Here is a 20825-nt window from a genome sequence, read left to right as displayed (position 1 = left end):
ATGGTTGAATCAGTGTGTAGCTGGGCTGTGTAAATTGTCCCGTGACTCGGCCAGGGTTGTATCAGTGTGTAGCTGGGCTGTGTAAATTGTCCCGTGACTCGGCCAGGGTTGTATCAGTGTGCAGCTGGGCTGTGTAAATTGTCCCGTGACTCGGCCAGGGTTGAATCAGTGTGTAGCTGGGCTGTGTAAATTGTCCCGTGACTCGGCCAGGGTTGTATCAGTGTGTAGCTGGGCTGTGTAAATTGTCCCGTGACTCGGCCAGGGTTGTATCAGTGTGCAGCTGGGCTGTGTAAATTGTCCCGTGACTCGGCCATGGTTGTATCAGTGTGTAGCTGGGCTGTGTAAATTGTCCCGTGACTCGGCCAGGGTTGAATCAGTGTGTAGCTGGGCTGTGTAAATTGTCCCGTGACTCGGCCAGGGTTGAATCAGTGTGTAGCTGGGCTGTGTAAATTGTCCCGTGACTCGGCCAGGGTTGTATCAGTGTGTAGCTGGGCTGTGTAAATTGTCCCGTGACTCGGCCAGGGTTGTATCAGTGTGTACCTGGGCTGTGTAAATTGTCCCGTGACTCGGCCAGGGTTGTATCAGTGTGTAGCTGGGCTGTGTAAATTGTCCCGTGATTAGGCCAGGGTTATATCAGTGTGCAGCTGGGCTGTGTAAATTGTCCCGTGACTCGGCCAGGGTTGTATCAGTGTGTAGCTGGGCTGTGTAAATTGTCCCGTGACTCGGCCAGGGTTGTATCAGTGTGTAGCTGGGCTGTGTAAATTGTCCCGTGACTCGGCCAGGGTTGTATCAGTGTGTAGCTGGGCTGTGTAAATTGTCCCGTGACTCGGCCAGGGTTGTATCAGTGTGTAGCTGGGCTGTGTAAATTGTCCCGTGACTCGGCCAGGGTTGTATCAGTGTGTAGCTGGGCTGTGTAAATTGTCCCGTGACTCGGCCATGGTTGAATCAGTGTGTAGCTGGGCTGTGTAAATTGTCCCGTGACTCGGCCAGGGTTGTATCAGTGTGTAGCTGGGCTGTGTAAATTGTCCCGTGACTCGGCCAGGGTTGTATCAGTGTGCAGCTGGGCTGTGTAAATTGTCCTGTGACTCGGCCAGGGTTGAATCAGTGTGTAGCTGGGCTGTGTAAATTGTCCCGTGACTCGGCCAGGGTTGTATCAGTGTGTAGCTGGGCTGTGTAAATTGTCCCGTGACTCGGCCAGGGTTGTATCAGTGTGCAGCTGGGCTGTGTAAATTGTCCCGTGACTCGGCCATGGTTGTATCAGTGTGTAGCTGGGCTGTGTAAATTGTCCCGTGACTTGGCCAGGGTTGAATCAGTGTGTAGCTGGGCTGTGTAAATTGTCCCGTGACTCGGCCAGGGTTGTATCAGTGTGTAGCTGGGCTGTGTAAATTGTCCAGTGACTCGGCCAGGGTTGTATCAGTGTGTAGCTGGGCTGTGTAAATTGTCCAGTGACTCGGCCAGGGTTGAATCAGTGTGTAGCTGGGCTGTGTAAATTGTCCCGTGACTCGGCCAGGGTTGTATCAGTGTGTAGCTGGGCTGTGTAAATTGTCCCGTGACTCGGCCAGGGTTGAATCAGTGTGTAGCTGGGCTGTGTAAATTGTCCCGTGACTCGGCCAGGGTTGTATCAGTGTGTAGCTGGGCTGTGTAAATTGTCCCGTGACTCGGCCAGGGTTGTATCAGTGTGTAGCTGGGCTGTGTAAATTGTCCCGTGACTCGGCCAGGGTTGTATCAGTGTGTAGCTGGGCTGTGTAAATTGTCCCGTGACTCGGCCAGGGTTGTATCAGTGTGTAGCTGGGCTGTGTAAATTGTCCCGTGACTCGGCCAGGGTTGTATCAGTGTGTAGCTGGGCTGTGTAAATTGTCCCGTGACTCGGCCAGGGTTGTATCAGTGTGTAGCTGGGCTGTGTAAATTGTCCCGTGACTCGGCCAGGGTTGTATCAGTGTGTAGCTGGGCTGTGTAAATTGTCCCGTGATTAGGCCAGGGTTGTATCAGTGTGTAGCTGGGCTGTGTAAATTGTCCCGTGACTCGGCCAGGGTTGTATCAGTGTGTAGCTGGGCTGTGTAAATTGTCCCGTGACTCGGCCAGGGTTGTATCAGTGTGTAGCTGGGCTGTGTAAATTGTCCCGTGACTCGGCCAGGGTTGTATCAGTGTGTAGCTGGGCTGTGTAAATTGTCCCGTGACTCGGCCAGGGTTGTATCAGTGTGTAGCTGGGCTGTGTAAATTGTCCCGTGACTCGGCCAGGGTTGAATCAGTGTGTAGCTGGGCTGTGTAAATTGTCCCGTGACTCGGCCAGGGTTGTATCAGTGTGTAGCTGGGCTGTGTAAATTGTCCCGTGACTCGGCCAGGGTTGTATCAGTGTGTAGCTGGGCTGTGTAAATTGTCCCGTGACTCGGCCAGGGTTGTATCAGTGTGTAGCTGGGCTGTGTAAATTGTCCCGTGACTCGGCCAGGGTTGTATCAGTGTGCAGCTGGGCTGTGTAAATTGTCCTGTGACTCGGCCAGGGTTGAATCAGTGTGTAGCTGGGCTGTGTAAATTGTCCCGTGACTCGGCCAGGGTTGTATCAGTGTGTAGCTGGGCTGTGTAAATTGTCCCGTGACTCGGCCAGGGTTGTATCAGTGTGCAGCTGGGCTGTGTAAATTGTCCCGTGACTCGGCCATGGTTGTATCAGTGTGTAGCTGGGCTGTGTAAATTGTCCCGTGACTCGGCCAGGGTTGAATCAGTGTGTAGCTGGGCTGTGTAAATTGTCCCGTGACTCGGCCAGGGTTGTATCAGTGTGTAGCTGGGCTGTGTAAATTGTCCAGTGACTCGGCCAGGGTTGTATCAGTGTGTAGCTGGGCTGTGTAAATTGTCCAGTGACTCGGCCAGGGTTGAATCAGTGTGTAGCTGGGCTGTGTAAATTGTCCCGTGACTCGGCCAGGGTTGTATCAGTGTGTAGCTGGGCTGTGTAAATTGTCCCGTGACTCGGCCAGGGTTGAATCAGTGTGTAGCTGGGCTGTGTAAATTGTCCCGTGACTCGGCCAGGGTTGTATCAGTGTGTAGCTGGGCTGTGTAAATTGTCCCGTGACTCGGCCAGGGTTGTATCAGTGTGTAGCTGGGCTGTGTAAATTGTCCCGTGACTCGGCCAGGGTTGTATCAGTGTGTAGCTGGGCTGTGTAAATTGTCCCGTGACTCGGCCAGGGTTGTATCAGTGTGTAGCTGGGCTGTGTAAATTGTCCCGTGACTCGGCCAGGGTTGTATCAGTGTGTAGCTGGGCTGTGTAAATTGTCCCGTGACTCGGCCAGGGTTGTATCAGTGTGTAGCTGGGCTGTGTAAATTGTCCCGTGATTAGGCCAGGGTTGTATCAGTGTGTAGCTGGGCTGTGTAAATTGTCCCATGACTCGGCCAGGGTTGTATCAGTGTGTAGCTGGGCTGTGTAAATTGTCCCGTGACTCGGCCAGGGTTGTATCAGTGTGTAGCTGGGCTGTGTAAATTGTCCCGTGACTCGGCCAGGGTTGTATCAGTGTGTAGCTGGGCTGTGTAAATTGTCCCGTGACTCGGCCAGGGTTGTATCAGTGTGTAGCTGGGCTGTGTAAATTGTCCCGTGACTCGGCCAGGGTTGAATCAGTGTGTAGCTGGGCTGTGTAAATTGTCCCGTGACTCGGCCAGGGTTGTATCAGTGTGTAGCTGGGCTGTGTAAATTGTCCCGTGACTCGGCCAGGGTTGTATCAGTGTGTAGCTGGGCTGTGTAAATTGTCCCGTGACTCGGCCAGGGATAAATGAGAGGTTTCTGGGCAGCACGACTCAGAGGGCCAGAAGGGCCTGTTCCACTCTTCTCTCTAAATAAAATGTTAAAACTCTCCCATTGAATCTGATCCCTCTTGTCCACACAGGTGCCGTTGGCCTGGCTGGTGGGCCGGTTTCTGAGTGGCAATTACGGCAACGCGGCCGTCTGGCTGTCCCTGATCATTGGTCAGCCAGTGGCAGTCCTAATGTACGTGCACGACTACTACATCCTGAACTACGGCGGAAGCCTGTGACACCAGGACCCTCGCTAGGAGCCTTCATGGGGGGAGAGGAAGTGTCACTATTTCATTGCCTGAGGGAGAGATTAATGCCTTAAAGGGAATGGTTGAGGAGCAGGATATGACCCTTTAATTAGAAGCAACTCCATCTTTGGGGAGTGGAGGGGGATGTGGCCATGTGTTAGAGGGTGGGGAGTCTCTGAACTCAGATGGTGTGAGACCGTCCATTATAGTGAAGCTGGTGGTCAGTGTGTTTGGACCCAATTCCAAGGGTGCTGGGGGAGGGTTTGTCTAATTTCCCGACTCCCCCCGCCTCTGAGTCACTAAGCCTGGGGACCTGAATGCTTGGTTGTTCACATCTTGGGGTCTGAGAGGGGCAGCTCATTCCCCTGGTAATTCCCCCTCCATTCCTCTCCCCACCTGGCTAACGGGGGTTCACCCTGCTTCACAATGTACATCCTGTGGTCATCTTCATGGAGTGGGGAGTGCTGGGGAGGGAGACGTGTCACTCTGCAGAGGTGGACTTGCCATTGGGTCCCAGCCTCACATTCAGGAACTCCTGGCACTCACCCGAGACACACAGATCAGCCACAAACCTGCTTATCAAATTTCCTCTTGCCTGTTAATATAAACACCATAAAGAAGGGAATTTGAGATTTCCGTCTGGGGAAGTGTAAGTATTTAAATGGAGAGTCGTGAACAAGTCTCCAGAGAGCTTCCCTTGAGCTCACACCTTCCTGTAGATCATCGAAACCGTCTCTCGAGGGGACTTTACACAGCGGCTCCCAGACTGGGAAGCTCTCCCCCACCCACTAAACCCTGGATTCTACCTCCTCTAGAACTTAGGGAGCATAACGACCTGCGTAAAAGCTCTCCTCTACATGGCAGCAATAATTCTCTTCTCACCTGACACCAACTCCCCCCGCGCACAGAGCGTTCAGTTGCTGATGATCTCTGTTGGTGAAGGTCTTTCTACAATCATCCATCACTTTAAACCGCCAGGTCGTGAGAATTCAGTGTCTCTAGGGGCAGCATCAGCCTCTCCCAGAAACGTATTTCACCAAGTGCCTGTCTCTGTTATCTTTTGTAACTCTTGATTGTAAATGACTATTTCCTACTCTGATAGACCGCAGTATCAATGCAATTTTGTGAGTGTTATTGTGCAGAAGCATCCGTCCAGTCTCTGTCCTGAGGCACAGGGAGATGGGAGTTCCCCACTCCATGGATATCTGCACCACTAGGAGCCTAGGATTTGTGTTTTGGCCAAGTTTACCTGTTGCTACGGTGCTCTGGGTCACAAGGACCAGCTCAATCATTACACAGTAACTACCAGCAGTCTGGCAGCCCTCACCAGTCCCACTGAAAATGGAGACTGAGCAATGGAAAGGGGGCCATCCTTTCGCTGTTTCTCTCATGTATTCATGAATACAGCGACACAAAACAGTGTTCCTCCGGAGCCAAGGTGCAACACACACTGCACGTATAGGTATGGTATGGTTGTCAGTCCTGCCCTCGCCTGCCGCTGTGGCTTCAAGCAGAGGGTGAGCCGTTACTGCCATCTAACTGGCACTCTGTTGTACACTGGGACAAGAGAGCCCTTTCTCCCAAAGGCATCACGTGGTGTACCACACAGAAGGCCGTCCCTGGCTGTACGGCAGGGATAACAATGGACTGCTCCTTCTGCTGCTAAGCCCCCGAGCCCCCTTTACCAGTGGCTGGAACACTGCTCTTAGATGTGAATCGCCTTGATTCGGTGCTCCTCATTAGGACCTTACAGACTCTTATTCAAGAGGTAACTGTGTACACCTCAAAAAATGGTCATTAAACGTGCCTTCAGTGAGCCCCCTCCCACGGAAACAGGTTGACATCCACTGCCTTCCTCTAATCAAATGTGTTTACTGCACAGTGAGTATGCACTGGTTTAATTCAACACTGATCTCCATCTTCCTGTGCCAAGTTTTTTGGAATTTTTTTTAAGTCTGTACTTTAATTATGTGGAAACATTTAAAGCTGATTATGGAATAAATGAGGCAAAAGAGGAGCCGAGGCCAGTGTGGTCTGGCCATCTCAATGGGGATGAGAACAAATGGTTTTTAATAAACATTCTTTTCAATAAAGTCCCAAGAGCTGCTCATTGTTTCAGGAACCTTGTACAGTTCAAATAGTTAGTTCAGACCCAGCTGCAAGCTTTGGCCTTCCTTGCTGAGCATTACGCCCCCAAAATCTGTGTCTTCCAGATTGTTGTTGGAGTGGTGTTGCAGATAGACAGGTTAGTGAAGATAACTTTTGGCACCCTGGTCTTCAGCTCACTGAATAGAAATGTTGGGACATTGTGTTGCAGTTGTACAAGATGTTTGGAACATTGTCTGATTTGGTCACCCTGCTATGTGAAAGATGTCATTAAACAGTAACAAATGCAGAGGAGATTTACAGGGATGTTGCCACAAGCTGAGGGACTGAGTTATGGAGGGAAGTTGTTCAGCTTGGGACTTCATTCACTGGAGTACAGATGTACGCGAGCTGATCTTAAAGAAGTGCATAAAATCATGAGGGGCGTAGAGTGAGTGCGCTGCCTTTCCCGGCGCTGGGGAATCAAGAACCAGACAGCACAGGTTTAAGTTGAGAGGGGAGAGACTTAATAGGCCTTTCATCCATAGAACAAGACATAGTTGAGGCAGGAACAATAATTCTGGAAAAGGATACTTGGAGAGGTATGTGGATAAGATAGATTTCGAGGAGGGGTTCCCAGCCTTTTTTATGCAATGGCCCAATACCCCACATTGGAAACCCCTGGTTTAGAGGGATGTGGGCCAAACGTGACTAGCTTAGTGGGAATTTTGGTCAGTATAGACTTGATTGGTCAAAGGGCCTGTCTTGCTGCTGTATATCATGCAGTACAGGCTGATAGGTTGCTTAAGATTGCCATAGCTGGAAGTTGTAGTGGGGATAAGCTCCCACCACCTATTAAATGCTCCCAGTGGGGTGTATTTCAAATAGCCTCTAACAACCAAGTCTAACGCCTGGTCTTCACATGTGGCTTAGCTACTAAGCCCAGCAGAACAGTTTCTACGGACACGAGAAGAGGCAAAGGCAGGTTATTGGTGCCTTAAAACCAGTCGCTTTGGGCACATGGGATTTGTTAGCTGTGGGGGAGGCTTCAGGAGGAAACTCCAAAAATCTGGAGCTGGAGTCCCCGAGGACAACACTGACTGGCAATGCCACTGGTGTCAAACTATCAATATCAGTCTCTGCTGTTTCCTTATCGTCAGCTGGTGGAGTGGGGGAGCCTGCTATACGCACACCAGCTTGCTCATCACAAACAGCTATGGTCAACCCTGACCAACAGAGAGCCTCACCTCACAGGTTTGTATGCCTCTCCATTTTATGAACTTCTAAAGAAAGTGAGAGGGAGTTCCTGCAAGCTGTACTCTGTCCTCAGGGATGGGTGGTGTGCACCAGATCAGCCCAAACAAGGAGCTTCTTACACCCTCCCCTTGGACCTTTAATGAAACTCAGACCTCCTCAAATTTGAGAACTTTATTTCTAATAAAAGATACAATATTAAAGGCAAAACAAACACTGCTTAAACAATGGGTTTATATTAAAAGAAAATATACAAAGCATTCACTTTCCTAAGGGCTTCTCCTCCGGACAGTGCAGAAGAGAGGGTGAGGGAACCAATCCTCTGACAGTCAGTAGATACTCCGTTCTGTTCACACAGCTCACTGCAAGAAGAGATATTCGTAAAGTTCAGAGTGAACTTATTATCAAAGTACAAATATGTCACCCCAAACAATCCTGAGAACTATTTTCTTGCAAGCATTCACAGTAAATAAAAAGGAACACAGTTGAATCAGTGGAAGACTGCACCCACCAGGACAGAGAGTGTGCAAAAGACCATCTGTGCTAATACAAAACAGAATAATAATAAATAATTAAGCAATGGACGCTGACTGTTCCCAGTAATCTCTCCAACTATACAAACTGCTCAGAGTTTTCACTCAGGCAATGGCCTCTAATGTCCACATGGCAGCAACACAAAAATTGCTAGAGGAACTGAATGTTGATTGGAATACTGCACAGACACAACAGCAGCATTCCCACGCAGGTCCGACAAAGATTTTTGATGGGAAACCCAGCCTCTATAACAGAGATTATCTCCTAGTGGCACAGCCATCATGGGAGTGGTTGTCTGAGTAGTGTGAGGCAGAATGGTATGGCTTTGGCTCAATAAAGCTTCAGCAAAAAACAGGCCAAGGCAAGGTAAGTTAATTTCTTATTAAACTCTTGACAGAATAGGTGATGCATCAAAAGAGCCAGTGTTCTGTTCTGGATGTCAGATGTGGGATTTCCAGGAGACTCCCAGCCTCCCTGATGGCCACATTCTGTGACAGGGGCATCAAGATGCAGCTCCTCAGAGACTGTGTTAGGGAACTGGAGCTGCAGCTAGATAAGCTTTGGCTTGTTATGTGAAGCAGTGAGACAGGAGCTACAGGGAGGTAGTCACCCCAAGACTACAGGACACAGATAAATGGGTGACTGTCAGGAGAGGGAAGGGTGAAACGTCGGATAGTAGAGAGCACCCCTGTGGCTATCCCAGTCAATAAGTACTCCATTTTGAGTCTGGCCCCCTGGCTCAGAAGGATAGGGAACTGAAGGGGATACAGCAGTAATAGGGGACCCTATAGTCAGGGAGACAGACAGGCGATTCTGTAGATGCCAAAAGGAAACACTGATAGTAGTTTGTCTCCCTGGTGCTTCTTGATGCATCCACAATATCCTGTAAAGTGAGGGTGAGCAGCCAGAAGTCATTGTACATCTTGGTACCAAACAGGGAGTTAGGAAGGAAGCTGAGAAGCAGGACCTCAAGGGTAGTAATCTTGGGATTGCTGCCTGTGAGGATAGGAATAGAATGAGGTGGCAGATAAATGTGTGGCTAAAGAATTGGTGCAGGAGGCAGGGATTCAGATTTTTGGATAATTGGAACCTCTTCTGGGGCAGGTGTGACCTGTACAAAAGGGACAGGTTGCACTTGAATATGAGGGGGCCAATATTCTTGCAGACAGATTTACTAGAGCAGTTGTTAGTGATTTAAACTCATGTGGCATTGGGATGGGAACCAGGATGATTGAGCTGAGGACGACCCAGCAGGTCTACAAGTAGATGAAGGGTGTAACATGAAGGATAAGCCAAAGATTGGATACAAATGCAGACAGAGCAAAGAGTTAAATTGTACCACAGAAGCAAAATTCATAAGGGTAAAGAAAGCAGGACCGAAGGTGCTGTATTTAAATGTGCAAGCATCTGGAATGAGGACAAACTCGTGGCACAGTTAGAGATTGGTCGGTATGACAATGTGGGCATCACTGAGTCGTGGCTGAAAGAAGCCCATAATTGGGAGCTTAACTTCAAAGGATATACTTTGTATTGAAAGGACAGGCAGGAAGGCATAGGCAGTGGTGTGGCTCTGTTGGTAAGAGATGGAACTACATCTTTAGAAAGGGGTGACATAGGGCCAGAATGTTGAATCTTTGTGGGTGGAGTTAGGAAACTGCAAGGGTTAAAAAAAACATGGGAATCACAGAGGACTCCAGATGGTAGCCAAGATGTGGGGCTGAGATTGCAAAGGGAGCTGGAAAATGCATGTAATAAGGATAATGTCACAATTGTAATGGGAAACTTCAATATGCATGGGAGTTGGGAAAAAATCAGGTTGGTGTCAGATTGCAAGACAGAATTTTTTGAATGCCTTCAAGATGGCTTTTTAGAGCAGCTTGTGCTTGAGCCTACTCGGGGAAAGACCATCTTAGATTGGGTGTTGTGTAATAATCCAGATCTTATTGGGGAGCTTAATGTAAAGGAACCCCTAGACAGTGATCATACCATGATTGAATTCATACTGCAGTTTGAGAGGGAGAAGCACAAGTCAGATGTATCAGTATCATGAGGGAATTACAGAGGCATGAGAAAGGAGCTTGTCCAGGTGAATTGGAGGAGGATTCTGGTAGGGATGACAGTACATCAGAGGTGGCTGAAGTTTCTGGGAATAGTTCACAAAGCAGAGGATAGATATGTCCCACAGAGGAAGAAGTCCTCAAATGGCAGGGGTAGGATGTTAAGAGCTGCTTAAAAGCCAAGGAAAAGGCACACGTGGGAGCAAAAGTGAGTGGGAAGTTGGATGACTGGGAAGCTTTTAAACTCCAACAGAAGGACAAGCTGCATCACTGTCTGGTTTGGAGGGGCTACTGCACAGGACCGAAAGAAGCTGCAGAGTTCTAAATTTAGTTGGCTCTATCTTGGGTACTAGTCTACAAAGTACCCAGGATATCTTCAAGGAGTGGTGTCTCAGAAAGGCAGCGTCCATTATTAAGGACCTCCAGCACCCAGGGCATGCCCTTTTCTCACTGTTACCATCAGCGGAAGGCACACACACTCAACGATCAAAAACAGCTTCTTCCCCTCTGCCATCCAATTCATAAATGGATATTAAATCTTCGGACACTACCTCACTTATTAAATATTTATGTTTTTGCACGATTTTTAATCTATTCAATATACATATACTGTAATTGACAAAGGTGAGGCACTGGATGTCATTTACTTGGATTTTCAGAAGGCATTTGATAAGGTGCCACACATGAGGCTGCTCAACCAGATAAAACCCTATGGCATTACAGGAAAGACACTGGCATAGGTAACGGAAAGGCTGACAGGAGATAGTGAGCAGGAATAAGAGAGGGCTCTTCTGGTCGGCTGCTTTTCTCATTGTTTGTCAATGATTTGGATAATGGAATTGATGGCTTTGTGGATGATATGAAGATAGGTGGAGGGTAGGTTGTGCTGAGGAAGCAATGTGATTGCAGCAGGACTACAGTGTTGGGAAATGTATGATAATACATTTTGGTAAAAGGAACAATTGTGCAGCCTATTATCTAAGTGGGGAGAAGGTTCAAGCATCAGAGATGCAGAGGGACTTAGGAGTCTCGTGCAAGACACCCAGAAGGTTAATTTACAGTTTGAGTCTGTGGTAAAAAAGGCAAATGCAATGTTGGCATTTATTTCAAGGGGAATAGAATATAAAAGCAAGGAGATAAGACTGAGCCTCTATAAGACACAAGTCAGTCTGCAGTTTGGAGTATTGTTCACAGTATTAGACCCCATATCTCAGAAAGGACATTGTCATTTGAGGGAGTCCAGAAGAGGTTCACAAGGATTATTCCAGGAATGAAAGGGTTAACAAATGAGGAACGCCTGGCAGCTTTGGGACTGCACTCACTAGAGTTCAGAAGAACGCGGGGGGGAATCTCATTGAATCCTACCAAATGTTGAAAAGACCAGATAGGGAGGATGTGGAAACCAGGATCGGCCATGATGGAATGGCGAAGCAGACTCGATGGGCTGAATGGCCTAATTCTGCTCTTACTTCTTCTGGTCTTAGGTCAGGCAGCATCTATGGTGGAGCTTAACCAGCCAACATTCCAGGCCGAGACACTTCATCAGGACTGGAAAGGGAGTCTCTCCAGTCCTGATTAAGAGTCTCAGCCCGGAATATCGGCAGTTTATTTCCCTCCATAGATGCTGCCTGACTTGCCGAGTTCATCCAGCATTTAGTGTTACTCAAGATTCCCAGCATCTGCAGCACCTCACATCTCACAGTGCCAGCCACTGAGCCCCTCCTGTATGCACAGTGCCAGCCACTGAGCCCCTCCTGTATGCACAGTGCCAGCCACTGAGCCCCTCCTGTATGCACAGTGCCAGCTCACCTTGGCTTTATTCTGCACCGGTAGGTACAGCTTGAACTCTGCGGGGAGCTCATCCTCCGAGTACAGCCTGTCGGAGAAGTAAACCCGCCGGATACGACAGTTGGCGTGAATCTGAAAAACAAACAAGCAACTGAGTCACCTCACAGTGATGCATCAGCCCCAGTCAACTGTGCCGGTTGACTAACATGCCCCAAAGGGCAGACAGGCAAAACTCCATCCCTGGTCCTTTGGATTCTGTCCAAAACAAGGCAGCTCCAATGCAGTGGCACGAATATGTATGGTTGCTAATCTCCAGAGACAGTGGAAAGCCAGGCAGCTGAAGCTTTGCATTAAAGTGACTTTTACGATCTGTGTGTTCTTCTTTGTAGTTGGACTGATCAAAAGTCCACACATGCAGTCATAGAGAGTTTGGGACTTTGGGCAAATTTAAGACCATAAGACACGGCAGCAGAATTAGGCCATTCAGCCCACGGGGTCTGGTCCGTACCGAACTTTTATTCTGACCTTGAACCATCGCCCTCCCATGTTCTTATCCAAATTTCTCTTAAACACTGCAATCAAACCTGCAACCGCCACTTCCGCTGGCAGCTCTTTCTACACTCTCACCGCCCAAGTGAAGATGATTCCCCCTCATGTGCCCAGCGCAGCTCAAAACCTGGAATTTCTTCTGCAGAATGAGTGCCCCAGCATATTGCCCGGATTAGCAGGTACGAGCTATATGGAGTGGTTGGACAAACCTGGATTATTTTGATTTGGCGATACAGCACAAAACAGGCCCAATGTCAGCAACCCACCTAGAATATTAAAGCAAGAATATAACGCTGAGGCTTTAATAAGGTATGTGAGCAGCTTCGGGCCTTTTATCTAAGAAAAGATGTACTGGCATTGAAGAGGGGCCAGAGGAGGTTAACGAGAATGATTCCAGGAAAGAAAGGGTTAACTTACGAGGAGCATTTGCTGGCTTTGGCCCTGTACTCACTGGAGTTAAGGAGCAGGAGGGGGGGAATCTCATTAAAACTTATCGAATATTGAAAGGCCTAGATGGAGTGGATGTGGGGAAGTCTAGGACCGGAGGGCACAGCCTCATCAGAATAGAAGGACATCCATTTAGAACAGAGATTAGGAGGAATTCAGATTTCTGGATCACTGGGACCACTCCTGGCGCAGGCATGACCTGTACAAAAAGGACGGGTTGCACTTGAATCCCAGGGGGACCAATATCCTGGCGGGAAGGTTCGCTAAAGCTATAGGGGAGAGTTTAAACTAGAACTGCTGGGGGGTGGGAACAAAACTGAGGTGACGGAGAAAAGGGAGGTTGGCTCACAAATAGAGAAAACTTGGAGACAGTGAGAAAGGGAGGACAGGCAGGTGATAGAGCAGAGATGCGCTCATACCGATGGTTTGAAATGTGTCTATTTTAATGCAAGGAGTATTATGAATAAAGCGGATGAGCTTAGAGCATGGATCAGTACTTGGAGCCATGATGTTGTAGCTATTACAGAGATCTGGATGGTGCAGGGGCAGGAATGGCTACTTCAGGTGTTAGGTCTCTCAGTAGGAGAGCATTTTGGAGATAGTGATCACAATTCTATCTCCTTTACCATAGCACTGGAGAGGGATAGGAACAGACAAGTTAGGAAAACATTTAATTGGAGTAAGGGGAACTATGAGGCTCCAGTACCAGAGGGCATGGATTGAGAATAAGAGGTCAGTTACTTAAAACAGAGTTGAGGAAGAACTTCTTCTCCCAGAGAGTTGTGGAGGTGTGGAATGCACTGCCTCGGAAGACGGTGGAGGCCAATTCTCTGAATGCTTTCAAGAAGGAGCTAGATAGATATCTGATGGATAGGGGAATCAAGGGATATGGGGACAAGGCAGGGACTGGGTATTGATAGTGAATGATCAGCCATGATCTCAGAATGGCGGTGCAGACTCGAGGGGCCGAATGGTCTACTTCTGCACCTATTGTCTATTATCAGGCAGGAATTTGAAAGTAAATTGGAAAAAAATATTCTCAGGGCAACATACCAAAGAAATGTGACAAACGTTCAGGGGATATTTGCATGGGGTTCTGAGTAGGTACGTTCCAATGAGACATGGAAAGGATGATAGGATACAAGATCCGTGGTGTACAAAGGCTGGTGTAAATCTAGTCAAGAAGAGGAGATTACAAAAGGTTAAAAAAAAACTACATAATGATATGAATCTAGAAGATTATAAAGCTAGCAGGAAGGAGCTTAAGAATGAAATTAGGAGAGCCAGAAAGGGCCATGAGAAGGCCTTGGCTGACAGGATTAAAGAAAACCCCAAGGCATTCTACAAGTATGAAAAGAGCAAGAGGATAAGATGAGAGAGAGAGAATAGGAACAATCAAGTGCGACAGTAGGAAAGTGTGTACGGAACTGGAGGAAATAGCAGAGGAACTTAATGAATACTTTGCTTCAGTATTCACTATGGAAAAGGATCTTGGCACTTGTAGGGATGACTTGCAGTGGACTGAAAGCTTGAGAATGTAGATATTAAGAAAGAGGATGTGCTGGAGCTTTTGGAAAGCATCAAGTTGGATAAGTCACCAGGACCAGATGGGATGTACCCCAGGCTACTGTAGGAAGCAAGGGAGGAGATTGCTGAGCCTCTGGCAATGATCTTTGCATCATCAATGAGGACGGGAGAGGTTCCAGAGGAGTGCAGGTTTGTGGATGTTGTTCCCTTATTCAAAAAAGGGAGTAGAGATAGCCCAGGAAATCATAGGACAGTGAGTCTTACTTCAGTGGTTGGTAAGTTGATGGAAAAGATCTTGAGAGGCAGCATTTATGAACATCTGGAGAGGCATAATATGATTAGGAATAGTCAGCGTGGCTTTGTCAAGGGCAGGTCGTGCCTTACGAGCCTGATTGAATTTTTTGAAGATGTGACTAAGCACGTTGATGAAGGAAGAGCAGTAGATGTAGTGTATATGGATTTCAGCAAGGCATTTGATAAGGTACCCCATGCAAGGCTTATTGAGAAAGTAAGGAGGCATGGGATCCAAGGGGACATTGGTTTGTGGATCTAGAACTGGTTTGCCCACAGAAGGCAAAGAGTGGTTGTAGACGGGTCACATTCTGCATGGAGGCCTGTGACCAGTGGTGTGCCTCAGGGATCTGTTCCGGGATCCCTACTGTTTGTGATTTTTATAAATGACCTGGATGAGGAAGTGGAGCGATGGGTTAATAAATTTGCTGATGAAACAAAGGTTGGAGGTGTTGTGGATAGTGTGGAGGGCTGTCAGAGGTTACAGTGGGACATTGATAGGATGCAAAACTGGGCTGAGAAGTGGCAGATGGAGTTCAACCCAGATAAGTGTGAAGTGGTTCATTTTGGTAGGTCAAATATGATGGCAAAATACAGTATTACTGGTAACCCTTGGCAGAGGGATCTTGGGGTCTGAGTCCATAGGACATTCAAAGCTGCTACGCAGATTGACTCTGGTTAAGAAGGCATACTGTGTATTGGCCTTCATCAATCGTGGGATTGAGTTTAAAAGGTGAGAGGTAACGTTGCAGCTATACAGGACTCTGGTCAGACCCCACTTGGAGTACTGTGCTCAATTCTGGTCACCTCACTATAGGAAGGATGTGAAAACCCTAGAAAGGGTGCAGAAGACATTTACAAAGATGTTGCCTGGATTGGGGAGCATGCCTTATGAGAATAGGTTGGGTGAACTCAGCCTTTTCTCCTTGGAGCGACGGAGGATGAGCGGTGACCTGATAGAGGTGTACAAGATGGTGAGAGGCATTGATCGTGTGGATAGTCAGAGGCTTTTTCCCAGGGCTGAAATTGCTAACACAAAAGGGCACAGTTTCAAGGTGCTTGGAAGTAGGTACAGAGGAGATGTCAGGGGTAAGTTTTTTTTATGCAGAGTGGTGAGTGTGTGGAATGGGCTGCCGGTGATGACGAAGAGGCAGAAACTACAGGGTCTTTTAGGAGACTCCTGGATGGCTACATGGAGCCTAGAAAAATATGGGTAAAGCTTAGGTAGGTCTAAGGTAGGGACATGTTTGGCACAGCTTTGTGGGCCGAAGGGCCTGTATTGTGCTGTAGGTTTTCTATGTTTCTAATAATTTCTTTAGCCTGAGAGTGGTGAACCTGTGGAATTCATTGCCACAGTCAGGTGTGGAGGCCAAGTTGTTGGGTATATCTAAAGCAGAGGTTGAAAGGTTTTTGATCAGTCAGGGTGTCAAAGGTTACAGGGGAAGGCAGGAGAATGGGGTTGAGAGGGATCAGCCATGATGGGGTGGTGAAGCAGACTCGATGGGCCAAATGGCCTGATTCTGCTCTTACACCCATGCCGTGAATTTCTGATTTTAAACCACTCCATTTAATCTCTGCTCCACAGAGAACGAAGCCAGCTTGTACACTCTGCCAGAGAGCCAAACTCCCTCTTCCAAGGACTGGTCTGGGACATCTTATCCCTCCCCCAGGTTTGACCTCCACCTGGCACATTACTAACTCCCATAAACCCCCACCCCCCTCACCTGTACTCGCAGCGTTTCAATGTAGTTGGTGCCGTAGGCACGGCGAGTGAAGTCTGACAGGTTAAACTGGATCTGGTTCCAGCCATCGTCCAGCCTCATGGGCATGGTACAGATGAAGGGCTTCACCCGTGTCGTGCTCTGGTAGTTGCTCGCCCGGAACCGCCGTCGCACATTCTTGTCATCCAGCACCTGCCAGAACAGGTTAATCAGATTTAATCCAGCCAGTGCTTCACCTGACCTCCACTGGGGCCAGCCCCAAGCCCAGATGCCAAAGGACCTGGGCCTATCAACCCCACTTGGTAAAAGCCCACAGCAACAGAAATGTCAACAAAAGCTCCAATGACCTCATCCCTGCGAGAGGAAGGATCTGCGAGGATAGAGAACTTTGGTGAGCTGCCTGCGGTGGCTTGTGCCCCAGCAGGGGTGACGTGCGAACAAGAAGAGGCTGTACTTCGGGACGAGGAAAAGGACCCATAAACAGACTACAGTGATGTACAGAGGGATCCTGGGGTCCAAGTCCACAGCTCACTTCTCTTTATTGTTAAGCTTTATTTATCAGATGTACATTGAAACATGGAGAAATATGTGGTTTGTGTCAACAATCAACAGCCCAAGCACATGCAGGGAGCAGCCCACAAGTTTCACCACACCTCCGTAGCATGCCTAACGCACATCTTTGCAATGTGTGAGGAACCTGGAGCACTGGGAGAAAGCTTACACAGTCACAGGGAGAACTTACAAACACCCTGCAGACAGCATTGAGAATTGAGCCTTGATTGGTGGCCACTGGAACCGTAAAGCATTGCGCTAATGGCTACGTTACCATATTGCAATAAGTTAGAAAAGAAAGGCGAGTGAAGTGTTTGCCTTCATCAGTCAGAGTACTGAGTACAAGAGTCAGGAGGTTGTGTTGCAGCTGCATAAAACTCAGGTCAAGCCAGTTCTGCAGTATTTTGTGCAGTTCTGGCTGACCCATTACAGGCTTTGGAGAGGGTGCAGACTGCGTTCAGAGGATGCTGCCTAGATTGGGTTATTTGCCAGAGGCTGAGGGAGGCCTGATAAAGGTTTATAAGATTTTGAGAGGTGTTTACAGTCAGGATATTTCTCCCCAGGATAAAAATGTCATTATAGTCCAAAGATGTAGGTTAATTGGTCATTGTAAATGGTCCTGTGATTAGGCTAGGGTTGAATCAGAGGGCTCAGAAGGGCCAGGAAGGAGGGAAGGAAAGACAAAGGATGCGCTTTTAAAAGTGAGAGGGTGGAAAGTTTAAAGGAGATGTGTGGGGCAAGTTGTACACGCACACACACGTTCCGGTAGTGGGGCACAGCAGCTGTCCTTGTGGTCCTCACCTGGACTTCGAAGGTGAAGTATTTCTTCAGGTTCTTGATGATCATCACAAGGAAGGGCAGCTTGATGCCCAGGGTCTTTTTCGGGTCTGCTGGGCAGGTAATGTATGTGGTGCTGGAGGGGTTTCAAACACAGTTAGTACCAACTTTAAATCAGTTCCTTAAGTTGTCATAGCCAGGGAGAGGGGGGAGTGGGGATAAGCTCCCACTACCAATTATACGCTCCCAATAGTGTGCGTCTCAAATAGCCTCTAACAACTACGTCCAGTTCCTGGCCTTCACGTGTGGCTTAGCTATTAAGCCAGTGGAATCATTTCTACTGACAGGAGAAGGGGCAAAAGCAAGTTACTGGTGCCTTGAAACCAGTCAATTCGGGCAGATGGAGCTCATCAGCCGTGGTCGGCAGCTCGTATAGGAAAAGGAAAACTCTGATCTCAATCTCCACTACCTTACGGGTATACACACTGATGGGGAAGACTTCAGGAGTGAACCCACAGGAAAATCTGGAGCAGTCCTACACTGACTGGCAACTCCTGTGGTGCTGCTGGTGCCAGACTGTCTGTGTTCCTTTGGATTCATCAGCAGCGTGGAGAGGGGGAGCCTGCTCCACGGGAACAGCTTTCTCTCCATATCGTACCACCCTGGCCTGCGTACACCTCGGGCGTAACATCCACGGTCGATCCCAACCAACGGAGGGCCTCTTGTACCAACATGGTCAGAAGCAGCAGCAATGGCTGGAAGTGAGATTCCCCATTGTCACACCTTCCCCCCACTTGCCCGCTCCTCCCTCTATTCTACGTCAGTGGCGGAGAAGGTTCAACCCAGACTGGACTGTGGACTGGCTCAGGCTCAGCTGTGTTCATTGTCATAGACACCAAGCGCAATGTCATTCCTGGCTCATGTGAAGCTCTGAGTAAACACTGTACATGGGAATAAAAAACAATATACACATCGGCCAGTTTCTGTTGTTACGAATGTGGAGCAACTCTGAGGGGCTGAAGGGTGCAAAGTCACCCCCTCCTTTTTGAGAATTGCAAGATCGCTGTTGATCAGAGATAGTGTCACGGCCGCAGAAAAGGAGGAAGTCATGGAGGGATTGTCTACAGAGTCTCTGTGGGTGGAAGTCAGGAATAGGAAGGGGTCAATAACTCTACTGGGTGTTTTTTATAGACCACCCAATAGTAACAGGGACATCGGGGATAGGGAGACAGATTTTGCAAAGGTGTAATAATAACAGGGTTGTTGTGGTGGGAAATTTTAAGTTCCCAGATATTGTTTGGCATCTCCCTAGTGTGAGGAGTTTAGATGGCGTGGAGTTCGTTAGGTGTGTTCAGGAAGGTTTCTTGACACAATATGTTGTAGATAATTACAAGAGGAGAGGCTGTTCTTGATCTGGTATTGGGAAATGAACCTGGTCAGGTGTCAGATCTCTCAGTGGGAGAGCATTTTGGAGATAGTGATCACAATTCTATCTCCTTTACCATAGCACTGGTGAAGGATAGGAACAGACAAGTTAGGGAAATGTTTAATTGGAGTAAGGAGAAATGAGGCTATCAGGCAGGAACTTGGAAGCATGAATTGTAAACAGATGTTCTCAGGGAAACGTATGGAAGAAATATGGCAAGTGTTCAGGGAATATTGGCGTGGAGTTCTGCATAGGTATGTTCCAATGAGACAGGGAAAGGATGGTAGGGTACAAGAACCATGGTGAACAAAGGCTGTTGTAAATCTAGTCAAGAAAAGAAGAGCTTACGAAAGGTTCATGCAACTAGGTAACAATAGAGATCTGGAAGATTATAAGGCATGCAGGAAGGAGCTTAAGAATGAAATTAGGAGAGCCAGAATGGGCTATGAGAAGGATAGGACAGGATTAAGGAAAACCTACAAGTATGTGAAAAGCAAGAGGATAAGATGTGAGAGAATAGGACCTATCAAATGTGACAGTGGAAAAGTGTGTATGGAACCAGAGGAGATAGCAGAAGTACTTAATGAATACTTTGCTTCAGTATTCACTATGGAAAAGGATCTTGGCGATTGAAGGGATGACCAGCAGTGGACTGAAATACTTGAGCATGTAGGTATTAAGGAAGAGGATGTGCCGAGCCTTTGGAAAGCATCAAATTGGATAAGTCACCAGGACCGGATGGGATGTACTCCAGGCTGCTGGGGGAAGTGAGGGAGGAGATTGCTGAGCCTCTGGCAAAGATCTTTGCATCAACAATGGGGATAGGAGAGGATTGGAGGGTTGCAGATGTTGTTTCCTTATTCAAGAAAGGGAGTAGAGATAGCCCAGGAAATTATAGACCATTGAGCTTCAAATGGAACATAGTTTATTATTATCTTCTTCAATTGAGAATCAATTAATTAAGACTAGGGCTCAATTTTATATTCATAGTGATCGAACTGGTAAATTGTTAGCTAATCAATTAAAAGCTATTTCGACTAAGCGACAAATTATTAAAATTCGTAAACAAGACGGTAATTTAACTACTGATTATAAAGAAATCAATAACACTTTTCAAGATTTTTACAAATCTTTATATCAATCAGAATTTGACGGTGACCGGTTTACGATGGATAATTTTTTTAATAATTTGAATATTCCTAAACTGATAGATGAAGATTGTAGCTTGCTTGATGCTCCTATTTCTATGGATGAAATAAGAGAGGCTATCTCATCAATGAATTCAGGGAAAGCTCCTGGTCCTGATGGTTTTATTGTAGAATTTTTTAAAACTTTTTCTTTATTGCTTTCTCCTTGGCTATGTGAAATCTTTAATGATGCGTTTGTTAAGAAGAGACTACCTCAATCGTTTTATGAAGCTACTATCTCTTTAATTCTTAAAAAAGATAAAGATCCTACCTTATGTGCATCTTATCGCCCTATATCATTATTAAATGTAGACTCTAAGATTCTTACAAAAATTTTAGCCATTAGATTAGAAAAGGTATTACCACAGATTATTTCAGAAGATCAAACTGGTTTTATTAGGAATCGATATTCCTTTTTTAATATTAGAAAATTGATTAACATAATTTATACTTCATCACCTACAACCCCAGAATGTGTTATCTCATTAGATGCTGAAAAAGCCTTTGATAGAGTTGAATGGACATATTTATTTAATGCATTGAGAAACTTTAATTTTAGTCCTAATTTTATATCATGGATTAAATTAATATATTATAAACCTGTTGCT

At 47.3% G+C, this 20825-nt stretch overlaps 2 protein-coding genes across 2 annotated transcripts in view; one reads left to right on the top strand and one right to left on the bottom strand.

Annotated features, from left to right (window-relative positions):
- The window catches only part of dgat1a (diacylglycerol O-acyltransferase 1a), a 132580-nt gene extending 126507 nt beyond the window's left edge, over positions 1-6073 (top strand). The window contains exon 17 of the mRNA XM_059971631.1: positions 3867-6073. Coding sequence (XP_059827614.1) covers positions 3867-4013 — 147 coding nt within the window. The 3' untranslated portion in view covers positions 4014-6073. The remainder of the gene's footprint in view (positions 1-3866) is intronic.
- Positions 6074-7520: 1447 nt separating this feature from the next.
- Positions 7521-20825, bottom strand: part of cfap20 (cilia and flagella associated protein 20) — a 29264-nt gene continuing 15959 nt past the window's right edge. The window contains exons 3-6 of the mRNA XM_059971630.1: positions 17629-17740; positions 16279-16467; positions 11762-11872; positions 7521-7723 (exon numbers count right to left, since the gene is read on the bottom strand). Coding sequence (XP_059827613.1) covers positions 7721-7723; positions 11762-11872; positions 16279-16467; positions 17629-17740 — 415 coding nt within the window. The 3' untranslated portion in view covers positions 7521-7720. The remainder of the gene's footprint in view (positions 7724-11761; positions 11873-16278; positions 16468-17628; positions 17741-20825) is intronic.

The sequence above is a fragment of the Hypanus sabinus genome, chromosome 6 (genome assembly GCF_030144855.1).
Source record: "Hypanus sabinus isolate sHypSab1 chromosome 6, sHypSab1.hap1, whole genome shotgun sequence".
Taxonomy (NCBI): domain Eukaryota; kingdom Metazoa; phylum Chordata; class Chondrichthyes; order Myliobatiformes; family Dasyatidae; genus Hypanus; species Hypanus sabinus.
The sequence above is the reverse complement of the archived record's forward strand: the minus strand, read 5'-3'. Positions and strand labels throughout refer to the sequence as shown.